Source organism: Sinohyriopsis cumingii, chromosome 2, assembly GCF_028554795.1.
Source record: "Sinohyriopsis cumingii isolate HCF-2022 chromosome 2, ASM2855479v2, whole genome shotgun sequence".
NCBI classification, from domain to species: domain Eukaryota; kingdom Metazoa; phylum Mollusca; class Bivalvia; order Unionida; family Unionidae; genus Sinohyriopsis; species Sinohyriopsis cumingii.
This window is the reverse complement of record NC_142962.1, coordinates 36,031,986-36,052,963: the sequence shown is the minus strand read 5'-3', so window position 1 is coordinate 36,052,963 and position 20,978 is coordinate 36,031,986. Positions and strand designations below refer to the sequence as shown.

At 33.9% G+C, this 20,978-nt stretch overlaps 1 protein-coding gene across 5 annotated transcripts in view; it reads left to right on the top strand.

Moving 5' to 3' along the window:
* Positions 1-20,978, top strand: part of LOC149804629 (uncharacterized) — a 52,712-nt gene that overhangs the window by 2,634 nt on the left and 29,100 nt on the right. For 4 of the 5 annotated variants that reach the window (XM_089942629.1, XM_089942661.1, XM_089942646.1 and 1 more), the window contains exons 2-4: positions 3,554-3,702; positions 6,125-6,163; positions 9,221-9,274. In XM_089942629.1, the coding sequence (XP_089798755.1) occupies positions 3,554-3,702; positions 6,125-6,163; positions 9,221-9,274 (242 nt within the window). Of the gene's footprint in view, positions 1-80; positions 469-3,553; positions 3,703-6,124; positions 6,164-9,220; positions 9,275-20,978 lie in introns of those variants that run through there. The other variant, XM_089942636.1, reaches the window with a different exon arrangement.

Sequence of the window (20,978 nt, the reverse complement as noted above, 5' to 3'; positions counted from 1 at the left end):
ATGAACCCCTTGTATCTTCCTGTTTCAGGAAGAGCCAGATGGAAGGGAAATGCCCCATTGCATCACGGAATAGTTTATATTCCTCAAGAACTGCCCATACATTTATATCATATGATCTGTTGTTTTACTTCTTTTTAACTTCTTCATTGGATTAGAGTAGTTTTAATTATTTTTTGTTGGATTAGAGCCCTGAACATTTCTGTGCTTATAAAGACTGTTTAATTAGCATACAGTTTAAAGTTTACAATATTATTCAGCGGATATGGATTGTAAATTATCAACACACATTGGATTTAGGTTTCATGTGTTGGTACCAGATTGAAGCATTTAGGATGTTTCATGCCCTGTGACTAAGCTTGCTTTGACTTTGTTCTGTTCTTGAAATGAAAGTTATGGGGAAATTTTGTCCATTGGAAATTGAGGGGACAATGTTCTACGTTTGAGAACATTTAATGAATGAAACAAAAGGTAGGGTTTGCAAATATGATATGCAGTTTTTGTGGATTCAGTTAATTTTTCAGTGCATTTTTTGAGAGAGTGTCAAGTCATTGAACCTCAAGGTCAAAGAAGTTATGACTCCTAGGGCTTTGATGGAAGGACCTTGTATGTCATTCTCTGGAAGTGGTACCCATATAAAAAATTTAATTTTTTGCTTGTCATGTCTGATGAATCAACACTTATATAAAGAGCTATGATTGGAAACTTAATATTAGTCATTTTAAATATGCACATTTAAAAAGAATAGTGACTTTATGTACACTCTGAACTAATACATTTGTCTCCACATTTACTTAGATCATTTCTGACCATATTAGTATGTAGCTGTTATGTGCGAAATATACCCATAGTTCTATATATACGATGTTGATTTGTGCAAAATATACCCATAGTTCTATCTGTATGATGTTGATTAGTGCGATATATACCCATAGTTCTATATAATGTTGATTAATACCTTTAAGCATAATTTGGTAGAATTTTAATGGAATACAAAATTAATCTTGTTAATGCTCGTGCTTTGTGTTTGTCTTTTTTTTTTAAAATGAATTCTGGGATAAAAGGTTATATTGTCTTACTCTGGTCTTTCATAGTGACTAAACATGAGGTTAATACTATTACATTTGATTTCTTAATTTTAGTCAGCCTTAAGTTCAGTAAGTGAATTCAAGACCTGAATTGACCACTCTAGTGGCCTAGTATTTAGAGTGCCTCTGTCTGCGTGGATTCAAGTCTCAGATTCAGCCAATGTGGGTATGTGAGAAAGTAGCTTCTCGTGGGTTGGTGGTTCTTTCTGGGCTTTTCCCAAGATCTTCCTCCAACATTTATACTGGCCGCCATGTATAGCCTATCTTGTGCTGAAAAATTGGTGTTAAACCCTACAACATCGGATGTGGGAGGTTGCAGGTTTGAACCCTGGCTGAGTCATACCAAAGACTAATAAAAATGGCACTAACAGCTACCTCACTAGGTGGTCAGCATTAAGAGGTTAGTGCTAAGACTGGTCAACCTGGTGTCAGGATAATGTGACTGGGTGGGACATCATACATGTCTGCGGCATGATGCCCCAATACTAGAGATCACTATAAACTGCCACACTGCAGACATTGTAGCGATACAATTGAAACATTGTTAAAGCTAAGTTAAAAATCCAGATCACACAAACACACACAAGACATGAATTAATTTCTGCCTTACGCAGTCATGAAACATATACATCTTACTTTAAGTTAATATTATACCTCTCCCTTGATAATTCACAAGCAAAAATGTACTTAAACATTGATCACAACATAAGTGCAAGTGCAAGATAGTGAAGGAGACTAAATATTTGGTTAACAGTTGGGGAAATGGTGTGGGGTGGTAATAACTTCTATTGACATGTTTCACAATTTTCATTGCCTTACACATTATTCATATAATGCACTTTCATATTTATGGATATTAAATCTGTAGATTCTTTAGTCATTTAAAATGAGTAAGTAGACGAGAGTTTTTAAAAAAATAAATCCAGTTGACAGGCAGTACTTCTAAATTTGTGTATCAGTGAAGTTATAATTGTTTCCCATTTAAGGTCAGAACATGTGCATCAGTTGTAAGCAAACACCAACAAACTGAACTTCACAGCTTAATTGCTGAAATGAAAGTCAAAGGATAAATGTGTGTATATTATTACAACTTGCAGTTCAGTTTTGAATTTGTCATCACAAATTTTGAAAAACGATTCACAGATTTGGTGATTTGGACAAGAAATTAAGCTGATCGTTTACACAGATTCACTGTGAAGTCAGCCCCTTTTCATGTATTATAATCAGCTGAGGTGATCTGTTAATTATTTTTTGTCTTAATGCCAGAAGTTGTCCAAAAAATCCAGCTTAGCCTCTTTGTAAGCGCTTAGGTTATCATGAAAAGTGCATGCTGGGATCACCATGACAATCATTTGACTCATTTTCGTGTTTGAATAGAAAAGGAAAGAATTTTCTGGATGCCAGGTTTTTAAAATTTATAATAATTTTCAGTAGTACATAAAATATTATGACATTGAGCATGCTTTTCAAGGCTGACAAAAATATTTAAAAAATTAAGTTAGAACATGAACTATGGAAACATGATTGATTAGATAACCATCAGATCGTGAAACCACTTTGTAAAAGCTAATTATTTCATGGATTAACTGTACGTTTTATCCAATGTCGACAGTGTAAACAAAGTGATCAACATCTTCAACTTATGAGTGTCACAAATTATTATTATCAGAGTTTTATTCACTGGCAGATTTGCACTTAACCATTTTGGATATAATGGGTTTGGTCTTTAGTCAAATCTGTGAATATATTCATCAAACAGTACAAGTGATCTGGCTTAATTACTTGTTTAATGGGATCTATGCTATATTCTGAGTTTTAATGTTTATATAGGGCTCCTCTTTAAAATTTTCAGAGGCAAGATAATTTGAATAGACATGTCATTTTGATGGTAGATTCTGTTGTAGCAAACAGTCTCCGCATTGTAACTCACTCCAGTCAGCAGTTGCATACATAATTACAATCTGAGTTGCAGTGATTTACAATTTTCATTTGCACATAAATTATCCAGACACAGACAAAAGTCATTTGATTGTAATGTCCAGATGTTTATATGTTCATTATTGATGATGATTTTCGTTTCTTACAAGACCTTATATATACCAAAGACTGAAATGTTTGTAAATATGACAAACTTCCTTCACAAAAGTAAAAGAAAACGGTATGATTTTACCTGAACCAGTAAAAGTAACTTGGAACTCTCAACATTTTCAAACAAAAATGTTGCAGATATTTAGGCAATCCTTACTGCTATGGACTGTTTGCAGTGACCGTTGACCTCATACAGGACATTTATTTAACAATATGTACTGGGACCAAGTGAATCTGAAACATTATAAGCAGATGACCACTTTATGGAGGTGACCACTAATACAGATTTGAAATTTATTATGTCTGGCAAATCACATTGCTTGATCTTGAAAGATTGTGTTCTCAGAATATATCTAAATTTCATCATTTATCTTTTTCAGATTCAGAAAGATGTCCAGTGTAAACTGTACTTGTGAATACATTCGAGACCCATGTAGGTATTTTAAACCTCCTGATCCTCCCCCTCATTACAATATTGAGTCCATAGAAACATTCCGCAGCAATCATAGTGGATGGATAAAGTACAAAGGTAAAATTGTATTTTCTAGAGCTTATTTCATAGTCATGCTAATGTCTTGATGTAGATAGATACAGTAAAATAACCATTGTCTTTATTAGAAGACATGGTTTTTGTGTGGGTGTTTGTCAAGATACATTTTTATATAATAAATTGTATAACCGACAGACAGTTGTTGGCCCATATGATCAAAAAGCCCCAAGAAGCGGTGAGTCAGATCTCTCAGTTGCAATTGCAGATACCCATGGAAAAGGCCAAACTGCTATTTGTAAACAGGCGATTTCAGATTCATCTTTCTGACTTGGATTAATGTTATTATTATTATTGCTACATGTATTCATCTTCTTCTTATGATTATTACTATTATTATTATTATTATTTCAAGTAACTGTCATAATTTCCTATACAGATAAATCATTGTATATAATATGTTATTCATGAATTCTGGTAGAAAAGAATTTCATTCAAACAGTTTTGTTTCAAATTTCCCATCCTTCTCTCTCTCTCTCTCTCTCTATATATATAGATATATATATATATATAATGGAGTTACCTCAAAGCTTGTATGTTTCACCTGGAGTCAGTTGTCTCAATGGTAGCAGACCTTGGCATAGAAAGTATCAACCCAATGATTGACAGGTCACCTTTGATCAATGAACTGTCATAGACTTTAAGCTGAAACCCAGTTCTCTTCATGTATTTATCATCAGATATCATTTCTGTATTCTTGCAAAATTTGGCACGCATTCCTTAAAAAGTTTGAACCAACATAATATCTTACTTGAAATATTGACTAGCTGTGAACCATGACCTGTTTCTTGGATTAAAATTAGTAACCCAGTGATTAAGTGCCTGTAAAATCATTTTCATTTAAAACATGGGTGGATATATAAGAAAGATTTGGTATGAATTTGACTCCCAGTTCGTTTTCTCCTGACCATAATGCATTTTTTAACATAAGAATTTAAACTAAGTTTTCTGTATGATTATAAAGATGTATTGTTTTTATTGTTGTTTATGTTTGTGTACTTACGATGATTATTATAATACAATAAGAGAAAGATATGGACATTGCTTGAAAGCTTAATTTCAGTTTCTGTATTATAAATAATACAAAGGAATCACAATCTAGGTTCCCAAACTATTATTATGAAGTAAACACTGATTGTTGAATATGTAAAATTTGATAAATTTACTGGTAAGCAAGGTTGAGATATATTGAGTTCTGTTAATTGTTTCTTATGAATACTTTTACAGTATGTAGCAATAAATGCATTCTTCTCTTCAGAAAAAAAAAGGAGGGGGGTGAATGATGATCTGCCTTAAGTACCATACCAACAAATTCACAAGAAATAGCATGGCTTTTTGTCAATTCTTAAAATAACAATATAACATTGAGATTAGCTAGTTGATTTGAGTACAGTAGATATAAGCAAGATAAGGCATGGTTTGTTAAAAAAAAATTAATTTGCTTCTGTTCCCTAAACATTGTATGGATTCTGTTCATACATTGGATAAAATATTATGAAGACATTTAATTTTTTGACATACTTGCTCAACCTGCTAACCTTGGGGTCAAGGTTATAGGTTATGCATTTTTCAGCAGTAATTTGATGGTGGACTCAACATGCATACTATGTCCTTCCTGCTTTCCACAATATATTACTTACAGTTTTTAATTAGCGTGTGGTTATATTTTGAAATTATCAGAGACACCTGCATTTATCTTCTTTCTATACATGGTATCAGGTTCAGTGTCAAAGGTCATGTCAAAGAAATTTGTACAGCTCTTACAGTTGTGTTTAATATGATAACTCAAGCATAAGAAAATAGTTTTGTTACCAGTTGTAGCATGTTTGAGTTTCGCAGAGAAAGTCTTAATACTTTGCAGTTTTAAAAAAAAAAACACTTAAAACTTGAATTTCTGGAAATCCTTTTTTGTCTAGTAGAGTGTCAGTCCCATAAAGAGACTCATATTTGAAAAAAGTTTGTTTACTTATAGATTTAACCAAACTTAACATGTGGGTATATCTTGAGATTGAGACAAATTCGGTGATTATCTTTCCGATATCGGGTTCAAGGTCACAGTCCATGACAAGGACATTTGTACTTTGCTTATAGATATCTTGTGAACATGAATATTTTTTGTAACACGATTTTATATATTAGACTTTCTCAAGAATATCGCAGTTGGTTTTAGTACTCAGCAGTTAAAAGAATAAGAGGACAGAAGAAATTGACCATCTTTGGATTCTTTGAATTTCTTCTTGGCCAGCAGAGAATTAATATTTTCCAGGACCTTAGTCTCATTTTCTTGGATAAGGAAAGATTTTTTTTATGCAGATGAGTGTGGGTGGGGCTTGGTGGAACTATCAGTTTGAGGCCTGGCATGATGGTGGTAATAATCTATCTTATGGTTTACTTTGTATTTCAGATGACTGTTTGCACTCCACTTCTACTCTAAGCAATGACGGTAAGTAAGTGTAAACTGTATGGTGGGGGGTGGGGTGGGGTGAGCTGAGTGGGTAAGTGTTGTGTCTGTATTTGCTTAAAATACATATAGTGCCAAATTACACACTGCAAATAATATATAAGCTTATCACACCAGGTTACGGGCTGACACAGTAATCGATGAGGACTTTCCATGCAATGCCAAGTAAGAGTATGTACTTTAAGGGTGAGCTATGAACATTGTCTCAGTTATGAATCACTGCATAGTCCTCAGGACCAGAAGAAATCATGGGGAGAATGTTGACTGTATAAATGACAAACTTTTTATGCTGAGAAACTGAACATATATATATATATATATATATATATATATATATATATATATATATATATATACACATACATACAGTGGAACCCCGCTATAACGCAATAATTGGGGTCCCAAAAATTGGCTCATGTTAATATCGGGGTCACATTAATGCGGGGTTTTACAGTATTTTACTTTTTTTAGAGAACAACTCATTGGCACGTATACGTGTATTCATGTCAATTGTATATGATGAATAGAGTATCAATATCGTTTACTGTCATGGCATGCAGTTCATCTATAATGCATGTAATTCCATTGAAAAATTGCACACAGATTTACAATATTCAATAATTTTTTCCCAAATCATTATGTCTGAATTCAGCGTCTAATATACAGCATGATCAGAGTATCAACGCTGTTTACTTGCCATCTGATATCATACTGTCGGGGCTTGCAATTAATCCGTAATATATGTAATTCCATTTCAAAAATTGCATACATATTTAAACTATTCAGTAATTTTGTCACACATCATTATTTGTCTGAATTCAATGGGAACAATTTAACAGCAAAATTAGGTTCAGAAAGACGAAGGTCACCTTTGATTAATGAACTGTCATAGATTTTAAGCTGAAACCCAGTTCTCTTCATGTATTTATCATCAGATATCATTTCTGTATTCTTGCAAAATTTGGCATGCATTCCTTAAAAAGTTTGAACAGACATAATATCTTACTTGAAATATTGACTAGCTGTGAACCATGACCTGTTTCTTGGATTAAAATTAGTAACCCAGTGATTAAATGCCTGTAAAATCATTTTCATTTAAAACATGGGTGGATATATAAGAAAGATTTGGTATGAATTTGACTCCCAGTTCGTTTTCTCCTGACCATAATGCATTTTTTAACATATGAATTTAAACTAAGTTTTCTGTATGATTATAAAGATGTATTGTTTTTATTGTTGTTTATGTTTGTGTACTTACGATGATTATTATAATACAATAAGAGAAAGATATGGACATTGCTTGAAAGCTTAATTTCAGTTTCTGTATTATAAATAATACAAAGGAATCACAATCTAGGTTCCCAAACTATTATTATGAAGTAAACACTGATTGTTGAATATGTAAAATTTGATAAATTTACTGGTAAGCAAGGTTGAGATATATTGAGTTCTGTTAATTGTTTCTTATGAATACTTTTACAGTATGTAGCAATAAATGCATTCTTCTCTTCAGATAAAAAAGGGAGGGGGGTGAATGATGATTTACCTTGAGTACCATACCAACAAATTCACAAGAAATAGAATGGCTTTATGTCAATTCTAAAAATAACAATGTAACATTGAGATTAGCTAGTTTATTGATTGATTGAGTACAGTAGATTTAAGCAAGATAAGGCATGGTTTGTTGAGAAAAAAATTTAATTTGCCTCTGTTCCCTAAACATTGTATGGATTCTGTTCATACATTGGATAAAATATTATGAAGACATTTAAATTTTTGACATGCTTGCTCAACCTGCCAACTTGGGGTCAAGGTTATGCATTTTTCAGCAGTAATTTGATGGTGGACTCACCATGCATACTATGTCCTTCCTGCTTTCCACAATATATTACTTACAGTTTTTAATTCAGATTAGCATGTGGTTATATTTTGAAGTTATCAGAGACACCTGCATTGATCTTCTATACGTGGTATCAGGTTCAGTGTCAAAAGTCATGTCAAAGAAATTTGCACAGCTCTTACAGTTGTGTTTAATATGATAACTCAAGCATAAGAAAATAGTTTTGTTACCAGTTGTAGTGTGTTGGAGTTTCTCAGAGAAAGTCTTAATACTTTGCAGTTGAATACTTAATGTGAATTTGCATTTACAAGTTGACATTGACAGGTCAGCAATGTCAAGATCATTTGGGCCTCTTGTAATTTACAGGAATAGGTCAGTAAAAAAGTTTAAATTTTTGTGCAGTTAGTAAAGATTATATTTGGAAATGAGACTTGGGCTAAGTATTGGCACTAATAATTGCAATTTAAACAGTTTATTAATAAAAAAAAGGTTCGCTATTACCAAAAATAATATTTTTCCAAAACAGAATTTTAATGGATCTGGACCACAGTGCATTTGACAACTATAACAGCTATGCATCCAGTAAAGTTTAAGCAATTCTCTGAATATAATCTTACATTCTCACCTCTGTCTGCGTGGGTTCGAATCTAGGATTCGGCCAATGTGGGTATGTGAGAAAGCTTACCAGTAGCTTCTCTTGGGTTGGTGGTTCTTCCCGGGTTCTTCCTCCACCATTAATACTGGTCACCATGCATAGCCTATCGTGTGCTGAAAAATCGCATTAAACCCCACAACAACAACAACAACAACAACATAATCTTACATTCCATAAGTTTGTCCAAAGTCAGTACATTTCTGATATTATCCCTAGATGTTTTACGACAATGGACAAATTCAGTCTTTTGGGAGATGTGGAAATCACTACCTTTACTTTGCTTTAAAAACTGTTTTATACAACATATTTACCCCATTTTTTATGATTTTCATTGTGTCCTTTGTAAAGTGATGACGTTTTTTGACCATGTTTCAGTATGGAAATGAAATGTGACACACACACACACACATGATGTAGCTTTTTTCAGTGAAAGTTTCTGTTGTTGGATAATTCTCGTTTTGATTTTTAAATATATTTATTTTCTGATATCAGAATATTAACAACATGAGCTTATTATTATATACAGATCATTTTATTATGACAGGTAACCAAGGAACAACATTTAGGGATGCTGAAAGCAAAGTTCAACAAGACAATGGTAGGAAACATTTCCTTCTCCTGAATCTGGAATTGTTGCATGATAATTTAATCACTCTGCATGCTAAACGTTGCTTCACACTTCCAGTCAGTGAGACAGATGATCAAGGCCAACTGAGTTGACTAATTTTTGAAACCTAGTTGACCATTTGTGAAGAAGAAAAAAATCATGGTATTTATTTCCAAGACAAATACAGAAATTTAAGTGGTTGGGGTAAACAATTAAGACACTTAAATGTAGAAAATACATTGAATGAAATGTAAAATAAAGATGAAATGGTCAGAATTAACCAATGTAATTTCATAAAATTGATATTTAATTTCTAAATGATAGAATAAGGAGAGTGTGACCATCTTTGACAATGATCATCCAGGCATTAATTTGTCAATCGTTTGACAATGATCATCCAGGCATCAGTTTGTCAATCATTTGACAATGATCATCCAGGCATCAGTTTGTCAGTCATTTGACAATGATCATCCAGGCATCAGTTTGTCAATCATTTGACAATGATCATCCAGGCATCAGTTTGTCAATCATTATGATGAGCATTCTAAGCCTTGTATATTTGGCATCAGCTATAGCCATGTATGAGGATGCTTGTAACATTTATCATTGTTATAATGGCATCAACTTAACAGTAATATAGTTTTGGTTGAAATATTTGGCATGGGCCTCGGGTGGCCAAGTGGTCTAAAGTACTCGCCTTTACAGATTACTGATATCTTTTCTCTATCCACAAGGGTTTGAGTAATGGGCTTGGCCACTGTAGCTATTTGAGAAATCTTGGCAATAGCTACCCAGTCGGTCAGTGGTTTTTAACAGGGTTTTTCCAGACTCTTCCTCCACCAAATATAATGGCTGCCATGTTTCATGTGCTGAAAAATGTCATTAAACCCTAGCAAAAATGAAATAAATATTTTGCATGTAGACGCAGTGAGGTTACTGTCACAAACCAGCTGTTATATTGGCTCAAATTATATCAGTTATATTATTTAAAGGAAATATTATGAGATAGAAGAAATTAAAATATCCAAAGTCAAAAGAAAATTGCAGCCCCTTTTCTCTTTTTATTGAAAATTAAATGGTCAGTACTGGTATCAGATAATGTAGAACTTGAATTTGTTATGTTTATCTTAATTGTTTTATACGTTGTAAACTAAAAACCTTTAACTAAAGTGGGATAATTAACCTTACACATTAGCTGTCATCATGTGAAAGGCATTGTACTGACACTAGAGAGCTTGATGATTCAAATACATGTAGGAAGCATTGATGCTAAAGCCTACAATTTAGTAGCTACACTATTGATATAATAGGCCGGAACACTTTGAGTTGGATGCTGACACTCAGGCAAGATTTTTATCAAAGAGGACCAGTAAGCATAAAACACATTTACTCAACTGATTATGGCAAAAGTCATATAGGTCATGTAGATGTTCAAAACCAGTTATTTCAGTAATGGCAATCATTTTTTAGAATTGATTCTTCATACCTTAAAATGACAATATTTCAATTTTTTTATCCTCCTACATCCATATTCCTTTGGAAGGTCATTACTTTCATGCATCGAGAAGTACATACGGGAAAGTAAGTCTTAAAATCTGTAGATCTTTTTTGGACGAGATCAGCTACAGGTGTGATCCAGTACAGTCTGGATTGAATGTCGTGTGCTGTGACGTTACAATGAAAGCTACACATTTAAGTAAACAAATTGGTACTACATCTGCTGTGATGATTAGACTAGATGTGCTCTTTTTCTTGACCCAGCTTAGTACCTGACAACCAGTATAAAAGTCCATAGTGATCGATAATATTTGTCTGGAAATTTCTTTATGAGAGTCAACATGCAGAACATTCAGTAATAAGGATTGAAGTCTATTCAGTTGAACAAAATTAGTATTATATTTTAAAACAACAATTTATAACTAATTTAAGATGAGTAAATGCACTTGCATGACCTGTATGACTTTTACTGTAGAAAATATTTAGTGTCATTGATTTTAACTAACTCAAGAGCTGGGGTGGCTCAGTGGTTAGCATGTCAACTCACGATCAGAAGTGTGCAGGTTTGAATCCTACAATCAGACCAGCTTGGGTCAGTTACTGTGTTTGTGTCCACGGGTACTTATTCCAATTGCCTGGGCACTAAAAACCTGCTTGTCTTGCTCTGCCATATAAACACCAAACCAAACCAAACTAACTTGTTTTCCCATACCAATGTTTATAAGAATTTGCTGGATAATGGTATACACATTACTAGTCTATTGTCGGGATAGATAAGTGGGGTGTAGGACAAAATCCCAATCTGACATAATCCCCCACTAACAAAATATCCCCATGACATAATTCCTTCAGACAAAATGAAAGGTAGAGCATTATCTCACAACCTCATTTTAGAACTTGGAACTTGTTTTTAGTATGTTATCATTGTAGAATCAGGTTAAAAGTTCTGGTACGGGCCTTAGTGATAGGTACACGTACATGTATACATTCCTCATAATGTAACATGGATAAAGTACACACACACACATACCCTCTCCCACAAAAAACTAACATTTTGAAATGTGATAAGGAAGAAAAGAAGAAATGTGCAATAAAATTATTGCCTCGTTTTTAAGTACTTCACATAATATACTAATACATGTCAGATGTGGTAAACTCGGTACCTATTTCATCTTTATTCTTGTAATGCTTTATTTCCACTAAATGCATTATCCTACACCTCAAGGTTTTATATTTTTGCTTGGCAAGCCTAAACAAAAATGTATAGTGCCACTTCCATATACTTATGTAAAGGGGTTTGTGTCATATCTTTAATTTTGCTGATGAGGGTCATGGATTAAGACAAGAGGGGATTTTGTCCATGGATGGGTGGGTGGTAGGTGGTTTTCCTGGGTGATTTTGTATTTACCACAGATAAATGGTCTGTAGAATTCTGAATCAGCTTTAGTATGGAGCAGGTAGATGGGGATGATGCTTGGTCAATGTATGGTCTGATCTCATTCATTTCTTTTCTGGTTGCCCAACTCTTGGCACTCACTTAAATACAACAAGTATGAATGGGAGTCATTTCTTGAAGAGTTAAATTTATTATTATTATTGAACAGCTGTTAATACATTTATTTATGCCACACCATGATTGTGGAAGGGCAGCTAGTGTTAGCCTTGCCCAGCCATCTATTTAGTTGATCCCAACCACAAACAACATAGATCCTAATCTACCATTGCATAATGCACCAGCAGATCAGGGTCTATGTTGTTTATTCTATTTATTACTTCTAACCACCTTCAGAGACCCAGATCTGCTGGCATGTTATGCAATGGCAGATCTTGGTCTGTGTACTTTATAGTTGGATTTGATGCATGAGTAAAAATACATGTAAGTAATAATAATGGGTAATGACCCTTGTCCAGCCATCCATATGGTTACATTTTGGGTCTGGTTAAATTTTGTGGTCTGGTCAGCCTTCAGGCACTGCAGTGGAACATATATTTTTCAGGAACACATTTCAAGTCTTAAATTGAAATGATTTGCGTCAAATTAATGAGATTAAACTGTACAGTTCAACGTCTATAACAGCAGGTCTCTTGGATCATCCCTATACTTGATATAAATCCATGTACAAATTCCTATAGTATATATATCCAGGTCACTATACAATAAATGTCATCGCAACAATATTCTTAGTACCACCATATTTGTTGTCTGCAGTCCCCCTTCAGTGGCACCTAAGCAGCGCAATCCCTTATGTCAAGGTTTTGTTGGCAACAAAATATGACAGTGATATAGCTTGATCCAGTTGTTAGTAATGTATGTACATGTATGTGTTTATTAAGAGTTTATTGTAATTGGCATTATGTCAGCTAATTGTTTCAGCATATACCATGAGTCGAAAAATGTCTTTTAATGTAATAGAAACCCAACGTAAAATACACATTTTGAAGTTAATATAGAACTATTAATGAGATCCAGCAGGTGGGCAGTGCAATCTTTGGATTGATTTTTATTTCAGCTTATTTAGATGAAGTTAGAACTCTAGTTTTCAAGGTGGTAAATTGATTATATGGCTGGTGTTCAGATCAGATATAAAATAAAGCATTTATTGAAATATTTCGCATTTTTTACAAGTTTGGAATTTAAGGAATTTCTTTCACATGCAAACTTTCTAAAATTGCATGTATTTATAAATATGAACACAGTAGTTTTCCTTAGAGAAAATTATTATGTAAAAGAGAGCAGTGCATTTTTTTATAACCCCGTTGTTTAGGTATTAGTCTATTATATTAATTATATCAGTTCTTTGTTAACATTACCGAAATACTTGAGAATTTTGTTACTGAATGAAATTTTCATGGGAGATGTTATTATAGTAGTCTCTTTATATTCATGGTTCATGTAGTTTAGGAAAATCAAAAAACTTCTCTATGTGTATGTGTGTTCATTGGATTACTTCTGAAACTAGCTCTTTAACAAGTAAACAAAAAAAATGTTACAAAAAATGACCACGAGGTCAAAAGTTCAGGCATTTAATGTGGATCTTGATTAATAGATTGCCACATCGTAAGAGTGGGTTCATTAGGTTGTGGTTAATCTCTCTCTCTCTCTCTCTCATCAGTTTCTTTTACAATTGTGGGGAGGGGGCACAAAGCCGTTTCTAGTACTAATATTAGTACCCTTACTCGTACCTCGTGGACAGGGTACTAACATGAGCATATACGTGTTAATGGAGCAAGCCGGGTGTGAATCACACCGGCGCTCTTTTAGCCTAATAATAACACTTTAAACACATTCCTTGCAATATAATCCAATAAATAGAGTAGTCCTCTTATTTAATACCGGAAGTATCGAAAATCATTGTAGAAATAGTTGTAAAATCTCGTTTACTTTTTTCAGCCGATATTTTCGTTTAGATCGTCCGCCATGTTATTTCAAATAATGATCACTTCGGTTCTCAGCCTCCTTTGTTTGTGTGCCATATTAGGACATTGACACCTTATTTGGAAATGTAAACAAATCGTAGTAAAAATTTGGCGCCGTTTGGGTCAGAAAATCTGCACATTAAAAGTAAATACGGTTTATCGGCAACTTTGAAATTCAACCAAGAAGCGATTATTCACACTTGATTGATAATAATATAGCGTAGAATATCCAAAATATGTTCTGGCAAGCCTTACGTAGAAAAGGGGTCATGGCGAGAGTCTCGCGTTGTCTGTCATGGTGGACAGGATAAGGTTAGAGTAACCATGCCAATTTATTTTATCGTGTAAGGGCTTAATAAAGTCAAAATAAGCCAAACTTCTTTCACAACATGATTATACTTATGTAGTTGATTTCTACACTGTTTGTTTTTCTGACTTTAGTGATGATTTTTTTTGCTCCATTATATGATATGGGATCAGTTCGTAGCCTCAACCACAACAAATCAAGTTGAGGCTACGACATCGTAGCTAAGCCGTTTCATGCTCTTGCCTGTTTGCTTGTTTTTTCACCTATCTCTCTATGCTTATCACTGTCCTTAAAACACTGTAATATGGATTCTTTTGATCTACAGTATGGACCAAAAACAGCTGTGAAATTCCTGGAATGTGCATTATGATTGCTTTTTAACCCTATATTTTCCCAACAAAATTTTGCACAATTTTTTTTAAAAACCTGTATTTTTTGGTAAAACATTACTTTTTTATTTCAAGTCTTTTTTTTTTGAAGAAAAGTTGAAAGAAAGGACCTTGACTGGACCTTAATTTATCCTGATTAATGTACTCAATGCACATGTTTTCGAGTTCTTGATATGTAGATTAATTCATGATTATTGTCCTATACATTTATGAATCATAGTTTTAGTGATATGTACAGAATGTTTAAATTATTATTTCATTGCAATACATTGTTAATTTTGGTTCCTGTGCATGTGTGTGTCTGATAGAGGTGTGTGGTATTACCAGTATACCTGTTTACCACTTTAATACCATAGTACTTTTTCATTGTACTGTTAATTTGATTGTTTCTGTCAATAAGTGTTTGGAAATTCCTGAGTATGAATTAAATATAATGTTTTCATCTTTCATGACTAAATAATTACATGTACAACAATTATCTTTTTCACAAAATAGTTGTATTTGTCACAAATTAATTTTGAGCATTACAAATATATGTATGTCAATCTGGTGGCCACATGGGAACTTGTGAAAAAATTTGGGTCAAATCCAATCTCTGAAAAAAATTGCAGATTAAATATTTTTCTTTATTTAGTTATTTCCTGGCATGTGTGAATGTGTTAAGTACATGTATTCCTTTGCAAGACTCCAGATCATCCTATGATTTTCAGCAGGGCAGTTGTTTTCTGTTTCAGTTACACAAATGCATAAATTCTTTAGTCCAACTAAATGATTTCTTGTTTATTGAGTCAGTGTGTTTAATGTTCACTGGCCCTCTCTGATAAATATTGTTCTTGTGTGTTAGCATCCCACTCAAAGGAAGTTTCTCTGCCTGTTATATCAGTCTTGTAGCTAGTAAATACTTGCCTTCATTGTCAACACTTCCTATTTTATCAGCATGCTCTCATGTCAGTACATGATTGTTTACAGGGTCAGCCCTAGTGTAAGGTTGATCATCCCACTTTACCCAAAACTTTTAGATATCAACTTATACAACAATTAACATACACATGGCAAATTTGTCTATTACATTTAATTTTTTGGGGGGTGGGGGCTGCAATTTTATTTTGAGTTGAGATATTTAAAAATTTTCGCCTCAGGGTAATTTGTTTTTTTCTTCAAATAATTTAATGGATAGAGCATGGTATTATTTTGCTATAAATCAGAATACGCTTTTTTTCAGCTATTGTTGGTCCCTAATGTAATTAAGGTATAATGTGGTATGCGCAGAAACACCACAGTACACGCTTTTTCTTGGTACCCATCTGTAGTGTTTGGGTACTGTGCTTAAAAATGGTGTATTCAGTTGGCAATATTAGCAGGTCATTATCCCAGTTTGCAAAAAAACAAATTGTATATAAAATTTCCGGCAACCTCTTTTATCCATCTAGGTTCAATATTTCCTGTCTGCTGTTTTCCTTATACATTTCACTTCCCTTGACAGATAATGTACACCACTAAACAGGCAGAGTTATCCTTTTCACTTGACAATTCTGTACTTTGATAAACTGATTCAAGTACAGAAATATATTATTGGCCTGCATTTTTTTATCACTTTGTCTGAATATATGCTTACAGATTATGTATTTGTGAAGAGATGCATCAGATTATCTTTTGCAAAGTCTTAATTTCACTCAGAAATTTCCATCAATCGTTCCACAGAAATATTCACAAAAACTGTTTGAAGTTCATAATATTTGATTTACTGTATTCATGTTTCTAAGAATACATATCTTGATGACATCAGTGTATTGTGACATTAATGTATTATTTATAAAATTAATTAATTTATTAAAAATGTTCATATGGTTAATTTTCAACTCTCAGCATGTCTTGAAAAATATTCCCATCCCAAGTTTTTGCCATTGTTCACTGCCTTTTCACAAAAAAGTGGGAAACTTGGTACTGTATTCCTGTTTTTCTCAGAGTCTCATTTGACTATCAATTTGTTACACATTCTTTTTTACTTTTTAACTTAAATGCCCTGTTAGAAACATCGATGAAACAGATTCCCCACCCTCATAATTTTCCTGCCTGTAATAATAACCTTTTAGGACACAAGAATGAAACTTTGCACAATTGTGTATCTTTAAAACTTGATACAGTAAATTATAAGGTTTAAGCAGTATAAAATTCAAGAAACATTAATGAGGAAGCTTTATAGACAGAAAAAGTTTAGTATAAAATTCAAGAAACATTAATGAGTAAGCTTTATAGACAGAAAAGTTTAGTATAAAATTCAAGAAACATTAATGAGGAAGCTTTATAGGCAGAAAAAGTTTAGTATAAAATTCAAGAAACATTAAACATAACACTTTATTTATAGAGGGTGACTCATTTGTCAAGAACTATTCTCCTTTGAGGCTCTCTTTAAAGAGAGTATAACAATGTGCATTATATGAAAGATAGCAATAATTACTGTTTATTTTAACATGTTTAGTATTAAATACTCTAATATTTTCAGCAGATTTTACATGTAGTGGAAGCTTGTTCCACATAACTGTGCCAGAGTATTGAAAGCGCTTTTTAAATTGCTCTGTTCATGGTTTTGGTGCTAGAATGTTTCCATGTAATATTGATCTCAACTGGTATTGTGTTGAAAAAATCCTGAGTAAGTCCTGAAGATGCTCTGGTGCAGTTCCATGTAGACATTTATATACAAGAACTGCCGTGTGAAAATCTGTCCTTTCATATATTGTGAACCGTTTGAGTTCTGTAAACAATGCTTTTGAGGGATGATCAATAGATGTGTCTTAAAATTATGTGTGCTGCTTGTTTCTGAAGTTTATAAATCCTGTCAGGCAGAAATAACATTAGCTTTTGAAAAATAATTTTCAGGAATTTTAGCTCTTATAAAAGATACAAAAGCATCAAGTTCATGGGGATGTTAGTCTGGTTCTAAATACTGTTACTGGAGATGCTTGTGAAGAAAATGTTGAACATTACCAGTGTCTTGTACAGATGTTGCTGTATCATCATTTTGCTTAAGTCTCGGGGGAAGACAACTGTTCTTGGGTGGGTTCAGCTCTGTTAGATGCTTCCACAATGTCTTGGTACTCTTACTTTCCTCAATAGGCTGTTTATAGTAGTTCTCTTTTGCCTTATCTATCAGGTGCTACTCCTCCACTTTCTAAAGCTTTTAGTCTTTTATTCTAGTGGTAATTATCTCTTAGGTACCTAGCCTCATTGATTTCAGTGGTAATCAGCTTAGGTGTAATTTGGTGCTTAACCCTTTCTGTTTTAATTGGGGCATGCTTGTCTAAGGCTGCATTGAATGTCCATACTAATTGTGTAAGGCAGTGTTGACATCAACTATATTGCAGACTGAGTGGAAGGTTTTGCAGACTAAATCATTTAAGAACTTTTCCTGGTCAAACTGTTTCAAGTCCCTGTATTGTATTTCATTGTGTTGGCCATTTTTAAATGATTTGGGAATATGTCTAGTTATACAGACTGGATAGAGGTCACTCAGTGCATATCCTGGCACATTAATTTCACTTACGTTTTTTTCCAGGTTTATTGGTATAAATATGATCAATGAATGTAGCACTTTTATCTGTTACTCTAGTTGGAGTGTTAATTAATTGAGTAAGTTGTAAGATTCAAAGTTACTTATCCATGTTAATGGTGGAGTTTTCGTGCAGTCAGTGTTAAAATTACCTAATATGATAGTTTCTAAATTTTTCTTTAGTAATGCTTTTTGAATTTGTACCTCAAATCTATCAATCCAATCAGCTGTGGAACTAGGTGGCCTGTAAACTGAACATAAGAGTATTAGTATTGATTGGGCAAGGGTTACTGTGATCCAGAGTTGAACCCCTGTATTTGGAGAGCCAAATCATTAGTATCATCAGAGAGAAAGGTTTCACATAGACCCAGGATATTGACTGATCTAGTTTGATGTAACATTAATTTAATCTCATTCAGTTTAGGGAGGATGTGTTGAATATATAGGTTGACTACTTGCTGAGCTGTTTTGAGGAGGCCAAAAAAATGACAGTTTTGATCAGAGGATTGATTTTCAGGAATCTAGATAGACAAAAAAGTAATTTTTTGCCAAGAAAGCTATTCTGTATTAGGTAAGCACATGATAAATTGACAGTGTTTATGAAATAGTACTAAGAAGTGAGTTGAGTACCATATTCATGGTTACAGTAAAGTGGGGTCATAACGTCCACCAAGTTTGCTTGTCAAATTAGGGCCTATTCATGGCTGCCTTGAGGTGGGGGACATGCATTCACCGAGTTTACTTGTTAAGTTAGGACCATATTCTGGGTTACAATGAAGTGTTGGGCATTTTGACACTGAGTTTGAATGATGAGTACCATATTCAAAAGTTACAATGAGGTGGTGGTCCGAGTTTGATTGTTGAGTATCATACTCAGGGTTACAATGAGATGTGGGACAAACATTCCAAATTTGAATGTTTAGTACCATACTCATGACCCATGGTACAGATATGGAAACATGAGAACTAGTCTAGAAATAAGTGAACACAAAGTTGAGTACATGTATATATGGATTTAGAGAGCCACAATTGGTTGAGAATTAAAAGTAAAATTTTAATAAGAAGAATCTTTAGAGAGCTTTGAGAGCTTATCTTATTCAAAACTGAAAAAATATACATATTGTTTTATTGAAAAAATTTAAGTCCTTTTACATATTTTACTTTGGAATACTCATTACTGAAATTAGCACCTGATATTTTAGGTGTGGAATTGAAAACTTTTCATACACGTGTAGATCGAAGAAATGCATTGGCTCATATGGTTTTCTTAATATAGAAGCTTGCACCAAGGATAGGTCTACACGAAGACATATAGCATCTAGAAATTTTAAGTTATTGAATTTTAATTAAGTTTACTATAAACCTGAACTAGTACCATGAGCCCCATACGGTTACAACGAGATGGTGGGCACACATTCATTGAGTTTGCTTGTTAAGTATGATAGAAAGGTGAACAGGAAATTATCCATACAAAAAGTGAATATAAACAGTCATTATCTACAGTGAACTAGTTGGTGATTTATTTAATACCACTTAAGTCCCAACCTTACCCCCACCAACACCATTCAACCATTATGGGACAAACAGGAATTGAAACTTCAAGTAGATAATCTTAGTACCAACCTTTTCAGTTCAGCGTGAAATGTTGTTGGGGAACAAATGTCTTCAAGGGTGGGGGAGACTTAAGTGATATTGAAATAAATTACTAAGTCATTGAAGATAATTAATGTTTATATGCATAATCTGTATGAAAAATTTCATGTCCACCTCTCCAAAGTTACTAGACTATAATGTAGGTACATTAATTGCTGAGAATTGTCTCAGCACTCCATTTGCTTCCACATTCATAACCTCTGAACTCTGACTTCACTCTCTTAGGGGCCCCAAGTGGCCGAGTGGTCTACAGCGCTCACCGTTCTGGATCACTGCCATCTCACCCCTGTCTGCGTGGGTTCGAGTCTCAGGCTCGGGTAGCGTGGGTACATGGGAAAGCCTGCCAGTAGCTTCTCATGGGTCGGTGGTTCTTCCCTGGGTTTTCCAGGGTTCTTCCTCCACCAGTTCCGCCAGTTATACTGTGCTGAAAAATGGTGTTAAACCCAAGAACAACAACAACAACAACAACTGACTTCATTCTCCATCTCCTCTCTGTTTTTATATACTGTTACAAAATATACCATCAGACATATCAAAACCCACTTGTCTTACAGGCAAAATATGATTGAATAAATGTTACCATTTGAGGGGCAGGCACTATAGACCAGTGGTTCCCAACCTGTGGGTCACAGACCCTTGTGGGTCCATAGGCTTATTCCAAGAGAGCCTAAAAGTGTAACTATTATGACATTTTTTTAAGCTAAGAAGGGGTCTTCATACTCGAAAAGGTTGGGAACCACTGCTGTAGATTGACCCAGCATTTTAGCAGAATATGACCCCGTAGCCATGATTGTCACTGACTATGTGGCTTCCATAATCTTTATCAACTGTCCATGATGTTTGGTATATTTTCCAGATTCCAGGGCTGGTACAAGGGTATATTTT